Source organism: Lagopus muta, chromosome 1 (genome assembly GCF_023343835.1).
Source record: "Lagopus muta isolate bLagMut1 chromosome 1, bLagMut1 primary, whole genome shotgun sequence".
Taxonomy (NCBI): Eukaryota; Metazoa; Chordata; class Aves; order Galliformes; family Phasianidae; genus Lagopus; species Lagopus muta.
In genome coordinates, this window is record NC_064433.1 from 141,750,647 (window position 1) to 141,772,808 (window position 22,162).

Sequence of the window (22,162 nt, forward strand, 5' to 3'; positions counted from 1 at the left end):
ATTTGTTAAAGAGTAAGTCTTTCTTCACTCCTCATTTTATGTTTGCTGGTAATAATGCAACATATATTTATAAGGTAGTAATAACTTCCTACATAATGTCAGGGTATGCCTGGAAAAAAATACAACTTAATATTAATGTATGCCTTGGAAAATAGAGCCTAGAAGTGCAAACGACTAATAAGACCATTGTATTTTCTCTACCAAGTGAAAAGTACGAAATATAAATGTAAAAGACTCAAAATGGGGCTATTTTGAAAAAAGAATGCTTTTAATAGAAAGCATTTGTTTCATTCCTCTGTTGTTTATTTTATTTTAGGATATGTTCCACAGTTTACACCCTTATCTTCTGGAACTTGTACATTTCTTTAAACCAGATTGTTGTGCAATATATTTAGTGCTTTGAGTATTAATATCAAGCTACATTAACCATCTGAATTTTTACTAACATGCAGTAAATGGCTTAAATTACCCTTAAATTATATATACTCAAATAAAACCTGTTCCTTTGAAAGTACCACGTTTCAAATACCAAATTGTACAGTGGTTTGATCTGTTTTTGTCATGATATTTTGGTTTTCCTTTATTGTGCCATTTTCTGAGAGGCGGGGAACACCTGCAACTGACTTTTACGGGAGCCTGTCAGAGCTGTCCATATGCAGACCTCCCTTCCGAGCTCTCTTGAGGCTGTTTGGATGCTACTGGTGTTTGTGGTGGGTTTGGTGGTATGCAATGGCAAATAGGGTCTACACGCATCTGTGTGTATAACATGTTAGTTGGATTGCTTCTACTGATTATTTCTTTTTAGATGATGCCTTCTGTTTTGCTGCAAGGAGTGGGGACTTCTGCTACTCTAAAGCAAATACTTCTTGTCAATATGTTCACTATTTGCCAGAAAAATATATAGACATATAATCAGATAAAGGACTCCTCTTTCAGGGTGATTATGACTATCTAAAGACTCCTATACTCCTCACACAGTAGTGTGAGAATCACTCCAGTGGCTCAAACCAAATGTTCACCTAGCTCTATATGTCATTTGCACTCAACTGGCACACAGCAAACAGCTTTTTTAGGGAAGAGTAAAAACAGGGCGGGCAGACAAGCATAGTTTTTCCAGAAACTCATTTTTCAGTGACAGGAATCTCAGGGGCTTCCATAACCAGAGGAAGCATGTATGGATTTAGCATGACTCAGGATTTTTGCTTGATATTTTCATCAGTTTTGCGTCCTATCTAAACTTTGATTCACGATACTAGTGCTGAAGAGCTAGACTACTGCTTTTGTTTCTGTCACACCTGCCCTCTCCTGATCTCATTTGATGTCACACTTCTTATATTCTCGCTTCCTTTTCACCTTCCCTGTAGCGCATCTGAATTAATGTAAAGCACTTAAAGGCCCCACCCTCAGCAATATTTGTGTCTGGTTTGAAGAATTTTAGTTTATATAAAAGGCCTTCCATTTTGATGTAAAACTTCATTAAAAAGCTAACATTTTCCCAGTATTTTCCAAAATTTCTAATCAGATTTTAATTTGCACTTTCCTCAAAAATCCAAAATGTACAGCGGGGTTGAAAATAAACAGCGGCTGACTTGAGGGCTACTTTTTCCTTTCCTGTATCTTCCTTTCCTGTTGCTTACTGGAGCATTGTAATATTTTTAGATAAGCATTCTAACCAGACCTTTTTTAAAAAAATTATGTCCCCTTCACATGCTGTAGATTTTTAGCTGCACTACTAGGAAACAATAAAGGATTAGCTTTCCTTTTAAGTGTGTATGTGCATATATGAGTATGCATGAGAAATATCAGCAGTTGCTATGGAAAATAGTGTGTTGATTCATACTTTGACTTTTCTTCAGTAATGACATTCTGTTTGTTTTATAACAAATTTAATTACAAATAATCATTGCAAACTAAAATGCTGGGAAGTAGAGTCCGAATACACTTCAAAGGTGATTCTTTTTGTAGTAGATTGCACAATGTGTGGCTTTTTAATTTCACACTGTAAAAGAATAAGTATAAAATTGCTTGTAATAAAAGCACTGAATAGGAAGAGCTGGCAGAAGTATTTTCCTTGTCTATTTAGCACATATTTCAATTTAAATATGTTCTGAGTTGCACTGGGACTAAATATTTGGAGATCATCTGATGGGCATTCGTGTCTATCACAGAATAGTCGATTATCCAATTAAGATAAAAATCCAGTTTTTTCTGATGCTTGTATATTTAGTCACTGGACCAAAAAGAACCTGATAAGCATCATTTGCTAGGTTATGAAGTTTAAATTATGTGATGTAACTTTCACAGCAAGTGGGTTCTAAACATCTGCATGTTTACAATATGTTTACTACAACATCCTTGTTGGCAATGTTTTTTGAAGATTACTTTTCTAGACTTTCTTTCTTCCTATTTTTCTTACCTCTTCTCAATAATAATAGTAATAATAAAATTGGGAGTGGGGGGGAGGAGGTGAGTGAGGGGAAGCCATTATTGTGAAAAATGTCAAAAGTGTTGAAGCCAAATGTTTGGATTTGGCAAATCATTATTTTGTCGTCTTTTCACATCTGTTCCCTCTCCTTTAAAAATAAAGAAAAGGAAAAAAAAGATGAGCTACATTCAGATTATGAGGTGAAATACACAAGAAGCAGGAAAAAGCTCCTAATTTCAATTAACATTTTTGTGCAGCAGCCAAAACAAGTTAAATAATAAGGACAATGAGAAATGGAAAGTTATGATAGCAGACTAGTACTTTGAAAGTCATGAAAATGATCTTGTGAGGTTTATAAAATGGGAAAAAATCACAAAAACAGAAGCTGGTATAGCCATATTCAGACCATTCTGTCTCCCCTGTATAACTCTTCTTATTAAAGTTATGTCATGGAAACCTTAATAAAAGATCAGAACTGTTCATAAAAGGTCTTATTCATTTGGGCCATTACATTTGTTTTCTTTACGCATAAAATAAATTGTGAGTAATTGTTGGCTACTGAAGTAGAGAATTCAGGTTGTCCTAACACTTGTGACAGAGAAGCCATAATAACGAAAGATGTTGGACTCAATGGTCCTTATGGTTCCCTTCCAACTTGGGATATTGTATGATTCTATAACTATGAACAAGAATAAAGCAACAAACCCCTGGCACTATTAAATGTGTTTCAAAATCTGAAAATTTCTGAAAATTTCTGAACTGCAGAAAGCTTGTAACTTAATTTCTTCTAGAAAATAAAATAAACATAAGTCATGAGATGTTAGTCTCTGACCCCTCACATTTCTAGCTATACTCAATCACATACAAAAATAGAACAAGAAAGTATAATGACACTTTGCATTCTAATTTTAATTTTCTATTTTTCTATTCAACTTTTTGTCTTTTCCTTTTTTTTTTTTTTCATCTTCTATAGAATTTTCCTCCTTTCTTCCTTCTTTTTTTTCCCACGTGAAAAAGACAAAAAACTAAAAAATATTGCCTATAATTTACCGCCTATCTTTGGGATCTGAACATACTTACCACTACATGGGTGGTCCATGCATATCAATCCAGGTTTCCTCTATGGAACTTGGCAAGTTTTTATTTTACAAAACCCAAAAATGACACAAAATCTATATGAACTGCAAATAAATAAAGACTGGAACTGTGAGATTCATGCCTTTGTATTTTGTGTTCTTCACCTACACTTCACATTACTCTTGCTGCATCTTGTTGATCTCCTGTATCTGATTCCTTAGTTAGCAGTACAAAATACTTCTGTGATAATTAGTGAGACTCATTTTCAAGTCTTGAAACATGGTATATCTCAGTGATCTAATAGGAATTGGATTTCTGGCTTTAGTATTTTCGATTATTATTCCTTTTACTTGTTTAAGCCTGGAGAGAAGTAAAAATTAATTTAGAATTAAAAATAAAGAATGAAATGTTATGAAAATAAACAACTCTAATGCTCCAAATGTAGACTGAAAACTTATGAAATTAAAAAGATATGATTACTTACATCCAAGCTAATCCATTGTTGTTTTTTGTTTTTTGTTTTTTATTTCTTTTTATAATTAGATGCCAGAACTTGTTTTAATTAATTTGTATATGGGAAGAAAACAAAAGATTTTACAAAATAAATGTTCAAAATATCTGTTTTCTTGCTGTAAATGGAATTTTGTGTTTGTATGTTTAAGATCTTTCTGTTTCTTCATATATTTTTAAAAGTCTTTGTTTTACATGCACTCTCTTGCTAATGGTTTTAGTTCATATTTCTTAAATGGTTTACTAGTAAACAATATACATTGCTAGGTAAACTGGAAGTAAATGATCTTACAATTCACTGGCTTTTTTTTTTTTTTTTAGTGGAGTCTATGTTTTTATCTTCAAATTACTTAAAAAGTAGGTAAATAAAAAGAGTATTGGTGAATTTTATTTATTCATTTATTTATTTTGACAGCTATTATTATTATTATTATTATTAATAATAATAATAATAATAATAATAATAATAATAATAATAATATTTATTATTATTATTATTTATTTTCTGTATCTAACAATATTGTTTTCAACTTTAGATAGAATCAGTATTAGGTCTCATGTTCCAGGTAATCCATCTTTTTTGTCATAACACTTTGCAGTTGTTTACTGCCTTAGATTGTTAAGTTGTTGGTTTTGGTTTTGGTTTTGGGTTTTTGTTTTTGTTTTTTTGTTTGTTTGTTTCTATTTATGCATTTGGAAAAGCAAAACAAAACAGAATAGCTCATGGAGGAATTCTTTTAGTTTTATTTGTGCTTTTTGTTCTATGTTATCTAAAACAGTCCAGTTCAGTAATAAAACATTGTTGAAGCAAATTCAGCTGAATGGGCAAAGTGTAGAAAATAACAAAAAGATGGTGAAGTAGAGGGATGAGGGTGCTTTGTTCATTGTTTTATTGGTTAGCTTCCCCAACATACATCTAATCTGAATCAGAGCAGTTTTGTTTAGATGATGTTTTGGAGAAAGCTTTAGCATATTTTAATACTTGCATTATTTCAGAAATTCTGAATTGGAGAAATGCTGAGCTACCTGATATTGCAAATGTTCTTATGAGATTGCAACACTTGATTAAAGAAAAGTTTGGAATTCTCTTTCACATATGTTGAAAACACATTTTCATTTTGTTATGTTTTATTTCTGTCTGTTTCTATATTACGTAGATAACATTTGACAAGTAAAACTAAGATATAGTTGAGGTTTACTGGTTTCCGACATAACTGTGGCTTTTTTCAGGATCCATGCAGAAGTTATAGATATGTTCTTTCAAAGAGATTGAGACACGCTCTCTCCTGAACTTGCCCAAAGACCAGGATTTTGACCAGGAATGTTTCTACTTCATAATGCCTCCTCATGTTAAAGCTGCAACCCTTATATCTGCTGTGCACATTTCACTTTGTGAAGATTTTGGAGATTAAAATGCATAATGGCCTACATTATTTTTTAATTCTTGTTTTCCTTTTTGCTATTATATAGGAACCCAATATAGGTAAATTTAGGAGTCAGAGGCACTTTTAGTACTCATAGTCTTTCAAATTTTCATAACTCAAACATGGACTTCCAGCATGAAGATTCTGGCATTGAAAAGGTTGTTTTCCTTATGACCTGAAGTATATGAGAAACAGTGTATTTCCTCTTACATGCATGCTCAGACAAGCTAGTAAAATATGAAAATGTTGTTTTATTTCATTGCAAAATGCTCCAGTTTTGCAATGTACCAGCTACAAGGTGGTTTTGAAGAGGAAAAACCTATAAAATTTTCAGAAGCATAGGACAACATTTTTTTTGAGGATTGGATCCATGGTAGTAATGGTAGATATTTATAGTACATATAGAAATGTAATGATTTTGCTGCTAGTTTAAAAAAAATACAAATTTTTGTTGTTATATTTTCTGTTTTTTGTTTTTTTTTTTTTTTCCCTTGAACAATATTTAGCACCATTCTTTCTTACCATCTCATCCATTCATTTTCTCTGCTTTCCTTAAGCCTAAAAAGATGGGTTTTTCGTGTGTAGAGCTGCATAGGTTTGTATTCTATTCAGCTTTGTGTTTTATGGTCTTATTCCATAGATTAATGGTTTTCTGTGCCTTCCATAGTATCTGCATCACTGTATGACCTGCAGGAGGTTAATTTCACTTTCTACCTGATTTTTCTGTTCTTTTCACTTTTTCCATATATTGTATGTAGATAATTCAGTGAAAACTTGAATTACTCTAAGTTTTCTTCATTCAGCTGTGTATATGTTTAAATGAACTGTTTAACTCAATACTTCAGTTACTTAAAAGAAAACAAGATCGTGAGCTTTTTTTCTCAAGCTTTTTATTGTTATTTTTCTAATACTTTTTCTAATACTTTTTCTATTTAATAAGTTGCTCTTAGCTTGTTTCAAAGTTTTATTAACCAAAATTAATCCTCCTAAACCTGTACAGCATCATATCTCAATTTTTGCTTCAGTGTATGTATCAAAACTTTTCCATGTAATTTTCTGCTTTATATACACTGAGGAAGAAGTTTGATTATGCTAAATTGCATTAGTGTTTAAAAAGGCATGGGAAACTTAGTGAAAGAATCTTGCATGTTTCTGATAGCAGATCTGTCTCTAGAAGTCTGGTATCTTCTTGTCATCTATCAATAGCATAAAATCTGTTCTATGGTCCTATTCTGATTCAAGCTGGTTTAAAAAAATGTACATATATTTTTAAACACGTAGTTGTGTATATATATATTATATATGTGTGTTATATTTGTGATTTGGCTCACAGTGTGTTTCTTCATCATTATAATGTTCAATTCATGTGCTTGTGTGTGATGTTCTATTCCCTGCTTTGTGAGCAGCAGCGTTGGGTTAATGAGCACACATCATTTGTTAGCAAGGCAGAGTGAAGGATAAATAGAAAAACATTGCTGTTGTGCAGTCCATTATCTTTTTTAAACTCTTGAACTTATCATTGGCACTTGGCTGTTTAGATAAATGGAGCTATTCCAATCTGTGATATCAGTAGTGTTTTTATTTTGTTTTAAAGTCTATTTTATATCAGTAACCATATCTTTAATACTTGTCTAAAGAAAAACATCAGATAGGTGAATGTGCAAGTATCACACTGGCAGTACTGAAGCTATAATATTGCTTATTATATATTTCTGCATATCACAAAATGCATATGAATAATATGGCTACTGTGGAAGACGAACAACAATTTAATGCTGTCTGTGATGGTGCTTTCTCTGATGGTGGAGGTTAGATGGGTATCATGGGTGTTTCTTGACATAAAATATTTTAGACTGTAATGACAAGAGTAAAACTGAAGGAAAAGAAATGTAGAAATACTGGTAAAATTACATGTAGCAATTGTGAATATTTTCTATGAATTTAGATATATAAATGATATATATCACTTCCTTCTTGTTACAGCTAATAGAGATTTCTGGACAGGTGATTGCAATGAATAATGATTGCAGTCTCAGTGAACTTGTTATACTCATCCAAACTCTTCTCTGACAAACATTATTTACACAATGTAATTAACCTACTGCCTTTTCATGTTCCTCCTGCATACAAGCAAGTGGAACAAATGGCTCTCTTATAATTATCTTCATGCACTTTCTTCCCTGTCTCTTGTCTTTGAAAAATTATAACTTTCACTTTTTTTTGTTTCCTATTTTGTTTGCAAATTTTTAATCGTATGCTGACTTTACCAGAGTAATGGAGGATTATTTTGTTTGAACAAAGCTGTCAGGAATTTTAGAATACAGTGACTGAGAGTGACTCAAGCAAAGTTTTCTCCTCTTATTATTACAGGCAGCACAGCAATCCATTTTATAAGTTGCTTCACGTCAGTAACTGTTTTTCTTCTCCATTACTATTCTGGGTAAGATGCAGTACAATATCACTGGTCTGATATTTGAAAGGTTATTTTCCTTCCACAATTAATTTTCTCCTCCATAATTTGAATTCACGTTTTTCTTCAATCAATTCTGTTTCAATTTTACCTGAAAAAATTTTAAAAAAACAAATACTTTTTAGGATATATATATTTTCACAAAATCAAATTCTTGTTTTCTGTAAGAATAACTAAACATTTTATTGTCTTTGATTTAAATACAAAGCCTCCAGCTATTTTTTATTCAGTTTTTTAATTCAAGTACTCAAGCTTTCTTGTGGCCATTACAAGGTGCAATTCCCAGTGCAAGACAGAGCTGCATCACAAAAGAAAAAGAAAAAGAATTTGTGCTACCCCTACAGTGATATGTTTTGTTTTTTTTTTTTTATTTTTTTTTTTTTTATTTTCTTTTCTTCCTTTGTAATGATGACAGTTCATTACTGCTATTTTAACTGAGGTTGCTGGGCCTCCTCAGACTTGCCCGTCCAGCTTTGTTTTCTAGGATGGATTTACAAACTTCAAAAAATGACCACATCTGGAAATCAAAACCAAATAATCAAACAAAAAAAAGCTAGCAAAAGTTGAGAAATTAAGTGTTTTAGCATGCCATTTTTTATTCTGTTATTTATTAAGAATTTAAAAATATTTGTTTAACAAAGATAATATTCCTGCACCTCTGATCACTTGAGAAGAAGAATCCAGGCAGTGATGTCCAAAATGGCTGTGACTGGTACCCCAAATGCAGCTTATGGCGGTGCATCTAACTTCTGGTGTCCTAATCTCACTAGCTGACTTATTGCCTGACACAAAGCAGCATCAAGCAAAGTTTAGGGAGATACCCTAAGTTGAGGAAGTTGCCCTCAGGTAACTAACTACTGATCTACAAGGAGAGTAAAGGGGAATTAGGAGTGAGGAACCTCTGAAATTCTAAAGAATGAGGAATGCTCAGATGTTTTTTCATCTGAAGGTGGCTTTAGACTGTCTCCCCAGCTGGTGTTTGAGGCCAAGAATATAAAGACTTAACAGGGATATGAAGTTTACCCTAATTAATAATATTTAATCATTCTGTATTCTGAGTGTTCTCAGGAGTGGCTGAGTAAGTGACTGCTGAGCAGAAGTTTATCTGACTTGCTATACTCCTTGGAATATTTCTTTTATATACTCCTGTCAGAGAAAATACATGGAAATCAAAGTCTTCCTTTTTTGTGTCTTTTCCCTAAAATGACTTTGAATGGTGGACATGATAGATATTTTGGACTTCAACCACTCTATACTACATGAAGTGAATGTTCTTAGGAGAATAAGAATTTCAGTTCTTCTATTTTTCTTCTGATTGGTATTTTTCATAAAGACGGGGATAATGTAACAGTAGGCATGACACTTGTATCATCTGTTTTGACCAAAATTAATAACTCTTCTAGCTTCCTTTATTCTGAGAACACTAATTTTTAGTCATCTGTGCTATTTTTTCTTTATAATAAACGGATTCAGTGTATAATGATAATAAATAATTTTGAAGCTTCATTAGAGAACTTGTGTTTTTCTCAGTAATAAAGCAAGAAACACACCTTCAGCCTAAATCAACAGACACTTTTTTACATATAGTAAAAGTTATCTACTGTCTTAAGCTTTGTTTAATTGGAATTCTGAGGAGGGGCAGAAAGGGAGGGATAGTGAGAGGTATTTTAAATATAAGCAGGTATCACTTTCATTTTTTGTTCCAGAAGATTTGCTTAAAGACAATTTCATGCTCAGATGGATTTGAGCCCAACAACTGTGGGGGAGAGCAAATATGAAGGCTCAATTTGTGTTTAAAAGAGAAAACATTTCATGAATATTCTATGGCATTGCTCCAGAAAGAGTGCTTAGCACAGTGAGAAACATGGCCAGTAGTTAAATTCTTCAAATACATCAAGTTTTCCTGATTGTTAATGGAAAAAAAAAAAAAATCTGACAAATAGTTGTAATCCTACAGGCTTCATAAATTCTATATAAGATCTTTTATAAGGCTGAAGGATTTATATTTTTATGCTTTAACTGGCTTTATGGGGTAGTTTTGCAATGGGCTAAGTTAGTCCCATGTGGGGACACTGTATCCAAAAGGTTTAACTTTCTTGGACAGGCAGCATCCTTGAAATGTGGTAGCATCATCCCTCTATGTTAATAACAACTGATTTCTACTTGTCTTGATTCAGAAACAGCTGATTATTCACTCTGATTGCTGTCAGCTAAAAGGGATGTTTCCTCTCAGGAAGAAGTTTATTTTTTTTTTCTTTTTCCTTTATTTTATTTTATTTTATTTTATTTTATTTATTTATTTTAAATGTGAGACCCTGTATCCCCAATAGTTAAAATTGAATTTCCTAGCAGAATGAAAAAGCATCAGTAAAAACTTTAGAGTTTACTTCCACATAGACCTTAGTGAAAAATAACTAAAGGGAAGAATTGAAAGAATTTGAAAATTCTTCTTATGTTTACAAAAGCCAGAGATGATTAGTTTACTCTTTTACAATTTACAATGTTTTACACTGCATTATTAATAGTGTTAAATCAAAAGAATGTGCTGAAGCCTTAGCCTGTTGTACAAACTATTCATTAATATGCAATATTACTTGAATAAAATAGTTCATAAATAATTTTTAAATTGCATATCAATAAAATAATTAAATGTATAAAATCTAGATTTTTTTTCCCCAGTTGTGTTGTTTATTGTCTTTCATTTTTATTAATGGCTGCATTAAAGCCACGCTGATAGACACTGAATATCCATCCGTTATGATTTGTAAGGTGAACGTACATATATCCTAACATAATCCCAAGTGGACATATAAGTACAGAGCATGCTCCTTCAAAATTGATTGGGGGGTTGGAAAGAACAGGGGAAAGATCGATATTTAGCAGTAAGATGTTATTTAAAATTCTAAGCTGTTCTTTATTGATGATATTACTCTTATTCTAAGCTGGGCTCGTGGATGTGATGTACTTTTAAGTCCCTGTAAATGAAACCATAATTGATTGAATACAGTCAGATCACTCAAATAATAAAAATATTCCTTTATATTTGTAAGGGGGAAAATTCATCTTAAGTGCTTTAAATTTCATGGATCGCTTGATAAAGATATTTGAGGAAGTTTGATTTGATTTTTACCAAAGTATTCCAGCTCATGTGACCAGGAGTACAATGTTTTTAAATTAGGCATTTTCCTTTTTCGGGATGTTTTTTTTTTGTGGTTTACTGAACATTTACATCATCTGAAATAGGGGACTAGGATCAGTGTTAGAAATATTTTCATCATCTGAGATGCAAATATTAAAGAAGAAATAGATCTTTTACAAGCCGAATAATACTCTCAGAAGTTTCTTTAAATTGAACTCCAACTATTCATCTTGGAGGGATGACATCTTGACATAGAGATTTTGGAAAGGGTCCAGAGGAGGGCGACTAAGATGATCAGGGGGCTGGAGCACCTCCCCTATGTGGACAGGCTGAGGGAGTTGGGCTTGTTCAGCCTGGAGAAGAGAAGGCTGCGGGGTGACCTCATTGCAGCCTATCAATACCTGAAGGGAACCTACACCCAGGAGGGGAGTAAACTCTTCGAAAGGGCTGACAATAGCAGGACTAGGGGAAATGGATCCAACTTGAAGGAGGGAAGATTTAGGTTGGATGTTAGGGGGAGGTTCTTTACAAGGAGAGTGGTTAGGCCCTGGAACGGGCTGCCCAGGGAGGTTGTGGATGCCCCGTCCTTGGACGTGTTCAAGGCCAGGTTGGACGGGGTCCTGGGCAACCTGATCTGAATGTGTATGTTTGGTGGCCCTGCTAGGCAGGGGGGTTGGAACTACATGATCCTTGGGGTCCCTTCCAACCCAGGTGATTCTGTGATTCTGTGATTCTGTGGAGGGTGCTGAGAGTCCTTCAGACTTTGCAGGGAGTTATTCAGCTTGCAGTGTCTGACCCACTGAGCTGAGAAATATGTATGTTCCTTCAGGTAGCTCCCAAAGCACCGCACTCTTAGATTAGGGCTTAAATTTCCACTCTGGTAGTAGTGTAGTGTGATGCTGGATTGAATCCAGCTTTGAGTTCTTGCCATACTTAGGGTATTCCAAACTCTTCTTGAGTTAGCATCAAACATTTGAACCGAGTAATGGATTTTTGCTTGGCATATCGTCAGTTACGTGGAGAAATTTGAGGAAGGTTTTGGATAACACTGTCTAAAATATCTTTGATTGACAGCTGTCTGTGAGGACAGGAATGGAGATTAGATTATTATCATCCCTAAAAAATTTCTGTCATTTGCTCCTCTGAGGAAATTCTGCAAAAGGAAATGTGGGGAGACAGTTTTGACATCAGAAACTCAAGACATGCAATGACAGATACCATTTCCTTTACTGGTGTTTGTTATCTAGCTCTATCTGTGAGTATTCCCTGATCTATAAACTACTCATACGTGAGAAGAAGGAAAGTATATATCCCATACATACAGATGTGCAAGACTGTGCTACTCCCAGCTGTTTCTAGATGTCATCTATTTTCAAATGATGCAATGTCAAAGAACTGGGAGGATCACATACATCTTGGGACTCATTCGTGGGAAACGATTTATCCTGCCTTTGCTGCAACAAGTATGCAATGTGTAGGATTATTTTGTTAATTGATACAAAATTAAATTTTCTTGTGTTTGTGTTACTTGCCAAGGAATTTTGAGACTAATTGAGATGGAAATCCAGTCAAATCTTATTTTCTTAATGCTAGAAAACTATAACTGAAGATTTAATAGTGGGATCTGATTCCAGCATGGCTAAACTTAGGAAATGGAAAATTTTAGGCAGACTATGGAAATAAGCTGAGTCTTTTGTTGTAGAAATTAGGAAATATTCTGGAAATATACTTATTCACTAGTAAGTATGGTGTGAATACTTTATTTCTTAGCTCTGAGCACATTTGAGTGAGTAGATTCTTGCTTTGTATTGTACATTAACTTTGGTATGTCTCATAGAATCCTCCCTTTTTATTTCACAAATGTTAAAACAATGTATAGGAAGCTAGATCTTTTTTCACTTAAAATGTTTGCAGGGATGCAAAATGTGTTTGAGATTCCAACTGACTTTAGAAGGGGCAGAAAACTTGGGAAAAATCCAAGGATGTTGCTAGGATATACAGAGAAAAATTAGGAAGTTGAACACCTAGTAAGAGCTTAATCTGGCCAATGTTGTAAAAGATAGGAAAAATGCTTTTACAAATGCATTGACAACAAAAGGAGGACATAGGAGAATCTCCATAATTTACTGGATGCAATATGGAACATTACTACCAAAGACGAGGAAAAGGCTGAGGTACACAATGTCATTTCTCCTTCCGTCTTTAATAATCAGATCAGTTTTCCTCAGGGTACTTCACCTCCTGAATTGGAAGACACAGATGGAGAGCAGAATATACTCTCCATGATTCAGGAGGGAATAGTTAACAACCTGCTGCTCCACCTCGATTTTCATAAGTCTCTAAGTTGCTGAGCATTTTGAAAAAATCCTTTCTGCACTCAAATGGAAGTTGGACAATAAAGAAAATTGACTAAAAGCACTTCTTGAAGGTCTTTTCTGAGGCTGACACATAGAGGAGCGTTGTAGAAGCCCAAGAGGGGGCAAATCTGATCTTAAATAGCAATTCAGGATAACTGTGAAGGATGAGTCATACTTAAGGTTTAAAAAAAAAAAAAGAAATTTAATGAGGTGCAGGTGATGTGTAGGTATATCATTTTCTATGGAGTAGGTGATGTGTAGGTACTTTATTTTCTATGGAGTATGCAGTTTATTTTTTTTTTCTACTTTTGAGCCTGTTCATGAGATCTCTCCTGTCCTCTGCCTACCTCTGCAGCCATAGTATTTATGTTCTCAAAATGATCTGATTTGATTTTTTCCCCCAATTTCCTCTACTTTCAAGACAATTGGACATTTCTCGTTCCACACTATATGCTGCACCCATAATTGCTAATGCAAGCTAGGTAGCTAGCAAGCTACCACTCAACAGCTGTCTGATATGCGCACTAGACAAAATGTCAACATTGAATTCAAACTGTTAGAGCACATCCTAATGTGTTATTGCTTTAGCACATATTATTCTCTGAAGAAAAGTTAATAAAATGATGTATGGAGTGCATATAATCAACACCTCTACACCAGACATTATCAGCTTAGCTCCTATCCTAATGCTGGGGTGATGCAAGTTTTAACAGCAGTCCAGTTATGTTGGAGTGAACTATTGTAGCATACAAAGAGACCTCAGCATTCAAACACAGTTGTGCAATGTTTGGTATTTAAATCGTATGTCTAAATGTCTAAATGTCTAAATATTTAAAATGTATGTCTAAATACATCTAAATGATGTATTGTGTATTTTTTACAGATTCTGAAAAATATTTTAGCCATTTAGTGTTTGTACTATTGAGACCAACAGAAATACTGAAGTTTCCTGAAAGAGCCATTCATTTACTTGCGTTCTACTTCCTGTGTGGATGTTTCTTTCACATTATTATTTCTTTTAAAATCAACTGTCTTTTCTTAAAATCAATTTCCTCCTCTTAATTTCTTCGTCTCTCTTGTTAATTATCTGCTACTTTCATTTCTTTTGATGCCAGTCTCCCCTAATACACACATGTAAATGTGTGAGAGCATACATACGCTTTCTCTTACAACACTGTTAATTCAACCTCCATCTCATCTCTATTTCTTCGTGATGATTCTTCATGATTTCTTTCTCCTCCAAGTCCGTTTCTTCACTCTTTTCATACAGAATTCAGCTTTTGTGGTTGGGAATCATGCCTTATCTTCCAGGTTAGAAGTTCTTGTCATCTCCACCTTTGATCTTCATATGAAACGTACATGTAGCATCTCATTACGTGCTCAAGATCACCTCTCTTATAAAAGTGCTTGCAAGTGCACTTTATAGGCATCTTTCTCTTCTGTCTTCGTTGATGTCCATTATATGATGTTCACTGAAGTGTGTTATTTTAGTATTGCTATACTGGATTCAAACTTTGATGTTTTGTGTTAGAAACAGTTCATTTTGTATTCTTCAACAGAAAAGCATATTTATATGGCTAGCAACTCAAAATATTACAAATATGTGTCTTTATCTTGAAGCAGAGTTGAAGAAGGAAGAAGTCTTTTCAGTGGATTTTTGGAGCAACGGTCATAACTCACTAGCTTTGCACAGATTTTATATTCATACCTGCTACTTACACAGCAGTAGTACCTCAGAGGACTAGCTGTGTTCCAGAAACCGACTGTGTGCTATAAAACTGAGAAGAAAGTAAATTCCTGTGCTATAGCTTTTATAAAACTGAGGAATTACATCCTTATTTTAGGAAACATCTCTTTAAATTTGTTTGTGCAGCAAAATTTTAAATGAATAATTGTGATGCAAATTGGTGCAAAAATGCTATAATTCTATTTCCTCTATAAGTCTAGTGGAGTGATATCAAAAACATTTTGACTTATTTTCTGGTATTCCTTGCAACCTCTATAATCATATCTCATCGGACCTGAACTTAAGTACAGTGTTTATGGTCTAGGGAATTGTTTCCTTCACCAAGGCCTTTGTGTGCAAATGGGTTAACATAATAAGTATGGCATTGTCAAACTTTAATTGTTTATAAAACAAGCATGAAATAGCAAAAGGTACTAATTTATAAGTAAAATAGTCTCATTGAATTATACAACTATATTTTTACAGTTGATATTTGCTTGACACATTGCTTGTTTACAGTACTGTGCATGATTAACTGTTGTGACTAGAGAATAATTATAATTATAATGCAGTTTCAGAACTATTATGTATGTATTTAATAACTTGGGTTGTGCTATGAAGACTGTTGGACCAGAATAGGTTAGTTAAATTTCTGAACAATTAGGAAATGTTCACACCGCGCTTTATATATACATATATATGTTGATGCTGATACAGTGAACTATGTAGTACTAAACCTAATTGACCCAGGCAGTAGATCTTTAGTCTAGAATATATGTAGAGTATTATTTCCTCCATTTCTGCTTTGAAAATTCCTAGAAGGTAATATTTCACTATGAAAAGGTACCTACATTTCTTCAAGTTTTAATACAGATCAGTTCAGAAGAATTTCATTCAAAAAAAGACATCCGACTGTAAAGAGTAAAATGGTTAAGAAGCTGATAATAAGATAGGGATTATTTTTACTGATATTTCTGAAACTTGTGCTTCTGAGCTCAAACCTTTTGCTCCCAAATTGCAATGGTGTTCAGGTATAAGGTGTATCTTCTAAATTATATTCAAATATCTGTTGAAATTATTGATCCACACGTCACATAGGTTGCCTCCACATCTTGGAGAAGCAGGTGAAACATATTTTACCAGCTCTGAGTGCTGCATATTGCCCTAGAAATATCCTGTATCACTGAGCTTTTGGCAGAGCGCAGTCAGTTCATTGTAATTGTTTCATTTCCTGAGTTTACTTTTAAAGACCCCAGTGTTCATTGGTAGCTATTTCAGTATTATTTTTTTCTTTTAATATTTCCTTTTGTTTGCCAAGCACAATTTCAAGGAAACTAGGACTTCAAGTGCTTGAATGTTATTTTCAAGTGTATGTTTCTTGTTTTAGCTCAAGCCAAATACAGACTGCAGATACAGTTGAATAGTCTCTAGAAGTTTGGAAGGAATTTCACTATCTACATTTCTTTTCTTGCTAAATCAGAAAACAATCCTTTGGCAGCCTCTTCTTAAGTTATTGCATGTGTTACATAATTTTCTACTATTTTGGTTAAGGAAATTGTGTCTGTGAGTACTTTTTCCTTTCCCTAAGTATTCTGGCAGCCGATGTGTTCTTCTACAATAAATAAAGCTGTGCTTCATCTCCAATGCTCAGTAGGTGGACTTGTAACTGTTCTTATTATCAAGTCTTTCTGATTTTATAGAAATCATTAATTCCATACTCTTAATTATATGTACATTCACCATTCTAAACAGAGCACAGTTAGAAATGGCTGTCCTTTTCACAGAAATAGCTTCTTTTCTTCGTGCACTGCCTGTTTTTGGACCTACGTTATGGCTGTCTTCTATTTAACCCAGTGGGACGCAATATTCAAGTAAAGACAACAATATGGATACAAAACTTTATCAAAAAATGGGTATTTTGCAAATCTCACAGCCGGAACAGTATTCTTCTGAAACTTTAAAAATATATATTTCTATTGATTTTCAGGTGATTTTGCAAGACAATCTTTGGATTGTGATATTTACCGAGAACAAACAAACAAAAAACATGTTAACTTCAAGTTTTGCAAGGTACAGTGTTTCAACAGATATTCCAACACATTAGTTTTATATAAGGAAACCACCTGACTCAGGACAGTCTGCATAGAGCATCTGTAATCTCAGTAGAGCTATTTGGACACAGTTTTATTGTGAAGGATGAAGAAAGCTAAAAAAAAAAAAACAGTCATTTCAGTAAAAATGTTTAATTGAAATTAATGTTTCTGTGTTCTTTATTGAGGAACAAATTTTGAACTTAGTTGTGTTGGAACTATGCCTAGAGAGCTGCAGCCTGTGGGAAGGATGGCATGCCATGGGTAGTGCCCCATGCTGCTATGAGGGTAGAGTGTGACCGTGAAAGAGCATCAGAGATGAAGCACTAGAGACTGACCACAGCCACTGTTCCCCTGTGCCACTCAGAGGTAGACGGTAGAAGAGGGCAGATGGTGGGCAGGTGTTTAGAGTTTGCTTTTGTCCTCACTGTTCTAGTCTGTTAGTGATAAATCATTTTAATCCCTATGTTGAACCTGTTTTGCCCACCATATTTTCTCCTTCCTGTTCAGCTGAGGAAAGGGAGTGAGAAAGTGGTGTGGATGAATTTAATTGGCCATCAGTACTCCATTTACTGTGCAGGCTTTACTTTAATTAATCTGGGCAGACATCATGTATCTGGCAGCAAACTGCTTTTAATGCTGATGTAATCCGACTGCCAGATCCATTTGAATATTCCTGCTTAATCAATTGTCTCTGACTGAGGGGAGTTTGAATTTGCGTGAGAAATCTAGGTATGCTGTTCTCCATCTTCAGTGATTAATATGTATAAACAAGATTTGACTTGAGGTCAAGGCTGCTGTAGGGTCAAAATAACACAGTCAAAAATATAGCGTGTTCCACAGTTTCTGATTCTTCTCCTTATCAGAATATCTATCTGAGATCTTTTCTCCATTAGAAAATATTGCTCTATGTACAGCAGCAGAGGTGGTGTGACCTCTGGATCTGTAGCAAGATGTTGACTTTAATTCTCTTTGAAAATTCTGCCTTTGGTTACTCAGTCAGGAATGGTATATTTAGGAAGCCAGATGTTGCTTGATACCTGCTGGATGTGTCTGTATCACTTGCCTGTGTGCAGTTGCTATGGGATCCATTTTGTGTTGTCCTCCCTGAAACTCAGTGTGTCACCTGGTGATACTACATTTTGCTATTGTCTTTCAATTTGTACCTTTTCAGCTTTCTAGATTGTCTAAATGTGTTATTGTTAGTGAATATCTGTTTTTTCCACCTGAAAAGGGAAGTTTATCACATATTTTTATCTATAAAGATGCAAGTAGATAATTTATTTTGCTTTCAATATTTTAATTGATTTGTTCCCTTGTACTGAGAGAAAATTTCATTTTTCTCATAGCTTCTCTGACTCCTAGTTTACTGTTTTCTCTATTCAGTTATCTGGTCTTCAGTCTGTCTTCAAAGTTTACTTCTGTTGATTTTATTCTTGGAAAAAAAGTGGCCTATAGATGCTGAATATTTATTTCCAGTCATTTCTTAGATTTTTCTTCTTCCATCATACCGCTGTTCCCTCTTCCTCTGTCCACTCACTGTAACTTAATTATAATATTCTAAAGGAGAATTTTAAAGGCATTGAAGAATTTTAACTTTCATATGTTCACACCTTTGCATCTGGTGTAGATAAAATCTTGTTTATCATGCCAAAGTTTGTAAGCCCATAATAATTATCCTAAAATGTACACCTTAATTATGTTTCAGTTACTGTAGCTTAGTGACTGAACTGTAGAACCTGTGTGAAAGAAGAAAGTGACTTACGAGTTTCTGAAGAACAGCTCTTTTATAATCTAAATCTAGTAGCTAAAACAATTGTTTGTAGCATCAGGAACTGCTTTTTTAAAGCTTGTCCTCCTGTGACATTTGACCAGTTAATGTAGGAGTATATAACTCCTGACTCTTTCCCTTTTGGCTTAGTTTCTGACTCATTCTTTGAGATTTGATTGTGCATAGGTACAGGGAAATAACCTCCTGTAGCAAGGTATTTCAACAAAAAGTCTGTCAATCTTCTCGAGCTTACCCACAATGAATTATGCCCCACCTGCCATACTCTTTGTAGTAATAATTTAATCAGATTTTTCCTCTAACAATACCAGTTTCTCTATATCATTAAACATTGTAGCTGTTTTTCAGCTGTTCAGCATTTAATTTAAGGTAGATTTTTTTCTAAAGTTATAGAGTGCTAATTCCTTCTTTCAGTAAGGTCTTCTAAAAATACTTCTTTGTGATTAAGAAATTTCTGTATTCTGTGAATTCAAGATACAACTTGACAGAATATAACAAAAGGATAGTATTTATTTCAAAACCAGGATATTCCAAAATTTTCTGAATCTCTTTGATTCCGCTCATTTGCTTCTACAAAAATACCCTTTGGGTAAAGAGGAAGATCTGTTTATTTTTCTAAACCAACTGCTTACAGACGAAACTGTGTAGCTTGTCTTTCTTTCCTTCAGTTTTCAGTATTATATATGATTTGCAATAGTTCTTGGCTTTCTTAGAAGCCGTCAGGTGGCAGTGGTCAACTTACGCTTGCATCTTCCTTAACACAGATCACGTTCGTATAAAGAAGGCATCTGTTTGATTTTGTGGGAAAGGAAGTTATCAGGAATTCTTGAAATGAGTATTACTTAGTACTGTGAAGACACTATTGGGTACAGAAAGCACATACCTGTTTGCCTGTCAATGAGCAGTGTTTTGGAAGCATTTTAATCTTCTAGACCCAAAGGACAGAGGCAGTAACAGCTGGTGTGCATAAAGCTGAAGTCTGATCCTTCATACAGTTCTTGCAACTATTGCTATCAACAAGAGTTAGTCTGGGTGATTTTGACTGGATAGTTCCTGAAGCTGGCAATATAGGGAAGCCTATCATCTCCTGATTTCATTTCTTACCACTTCTGCGTATTGTATGGAATCTTGTTTTGTAGGATGAGAGGAGACAGGACGTACAAAAGCATAAAATTACATACTACTGTTTATTGTAGTCTTGTTTTCTCCCATCCTACCTTCCTCCCTCTTTCTCCTTTTTACATTATAGTGATTTTTTTCATATTTTTATATTTCCTAAGTCTACAGTTTTTATTCCTTCTTTTTTTTTTTTTCAAAGACTACAAGGGGGAGAAAGGGTGGAAGTCTGTATTACTGTATGTAATACCCCTGTGATTGACAGTCTTTTTGCCTCCTGCTTCCTAGTAGGTAGATAACACTTGCTGTATGGGATCTTGTTTTGTAGGGTGGAAGAAGAGGGAGGACTACAACAAACACAAATAGTGGTATGTAATTTTCCCTTTTTCCTTTGTGTCTCCCTACTTACCAATCTTAATACAAAATGTTCTTGATCATATAATGTCTGGTACTGCTATTTGCTGCTTTTTATTAAAAACAAAACAAAACAACACAAAAACCACAACTTCCCAGTTTTCATTAATTAATTGGCTGAAGCATTTAAAAAAAAAGAATGAAAACTAAATATGATGTATGATGCAAAGTTACTGAGATAGACTGTACTCTGAAGTTAAACTGAGCAGATTCTATATTACGTCACTATATCTGAAGTCCTCTGGTCATCCGCTATCTTTTAAAATATTTAATGGTTTGCAGTATGTTAGATTTTGGAGAAAACAGCTGTGATGGGAAATGGTAGTTATCTTTCTATTTAAAATAAAATCTACTGTATGCATAGTGTGCTATCTTGTAAAAAAATTAATCCTCTGGAACTTTCAGATAACTGCCTGATTTTCTGGGTCAAGTTTCATGAATCTATTGTAAAATTAAATTCTGCTTGCAAATTCTTAATTAGTTTGACTGGCACAAGGAGAATCTACCTAGCTTTGCATAGCACAGATCTCTAGAGGTTAGAAGGACTTCTCATAAAGTGAAAGGGACAATTGGTGCTAAACAGAGAACTTGTATTATTTTTAAAAGTAAGCATGTGCTTTCAAAAGTACTGTATTGTGTAGTTTTTGAACATTTTGCTCAAAAGCACAGGATTTAAAATTCTCTTTTTTATTCTATTTTCTTTTGTTTCCCCCCCACCTCTCTCTCCCTCTCTCTTTTTTTTTTCTTTTTTTTCTTTTCATAAGGCTTACACTTCTGCCCACCAGGACTAAAAACTGGCAGTGTTTTTGAGGCAGATTTATGAAGAATCATAGTTGTGGCACAAAGATTATGGAAAAAATAATTCATTGAATTCTGTTACCAAGTGGAATAGAGAAAAGAAAACTTGTTTCATAAAAGATATCAACTTCATTAGAGCATTTTTTCTTAGTGTTGTTCTGCATTATCAGTTCACTGTTGTCTGAGGAGGAATGTACTTGCCTCGTGAATCATTTTTAGTTTCTGTGACACTCTTAAGATCTCGGTAGTACAGCTAGATAAAAACAAGCAATAATAATAAATCATACTTTCAATTCTTAAAAAAGAATTATAATTATGAACTGAAAGCTGCATTTGTGTTTGCTATGGTGATAAGAAAATTCTTCCATTTCAGCTGAAAACAAGAGTGAAACCCAACCAATTAGTGTGTCTGTGCTTCTTTCGATAAGAGCACATTAGATTCTGTATGTTAACTGATCTGCACAGATTGTGTGACAAGAAATTCACTGGAAAAAGTAGAATAAATGCTATCTGATACTCAATAAAATAATCTCTGCTAGGAGAAAAGCCTGAAACCTATTATAATGGATTACGTTAATTCTCAGCATGCCAATTTTGTTTCTGGGCTGGCTTGTGATGCCTGTGAACAGGATAATCCTTTTCTTTCTACTGTGAAACTGGAAACTTTTTTGTTTTTTTTTTAATTTTTTTTTATAAAAAAGATGTATCTGTGCCTCATCTACTTAACAGGAAATTCAGTCTTCCAGTGGAGAGATAATTCCCAATGTAGGGTAAAACCTAAATTCACATTGTCAGTGCGGAGCAAAAACTACTTCATCATGCTAAGA

The 22,162-nt window shown here is 34.0% G+C and overlaps 1 protein-coding gene across 6 annotated transcripts in view; it reads left to right on the forward strand.

Annotated features, from left to right (window-relative positions):
• The window catches only part of FGF14 (fibroblast growth factor 14), a 390,756-nt gene that overhangs the window by 191,159 nt on the left and 177,435 nt on the right, over window positions 1-22,162 (forward strand). For 2 of the 6 annotated variants that reach the window (XM_048929439.1, XM_048929450.1), the window contains one exon: window positions 20,452-20,491. The exons of the other annotated variants lie outside the window; for them this stretch is intronic. In XM_048929439.1, the coding sequence (XP_048785396.1) occupies window positions 20,452-20,491 (40 nt within the window). The remainder of the gene's footprint in view (window positions 1-20,451; window positions 20,492-22,162) is intronic. 6 annotated transcript variants of the gene reach the window in all.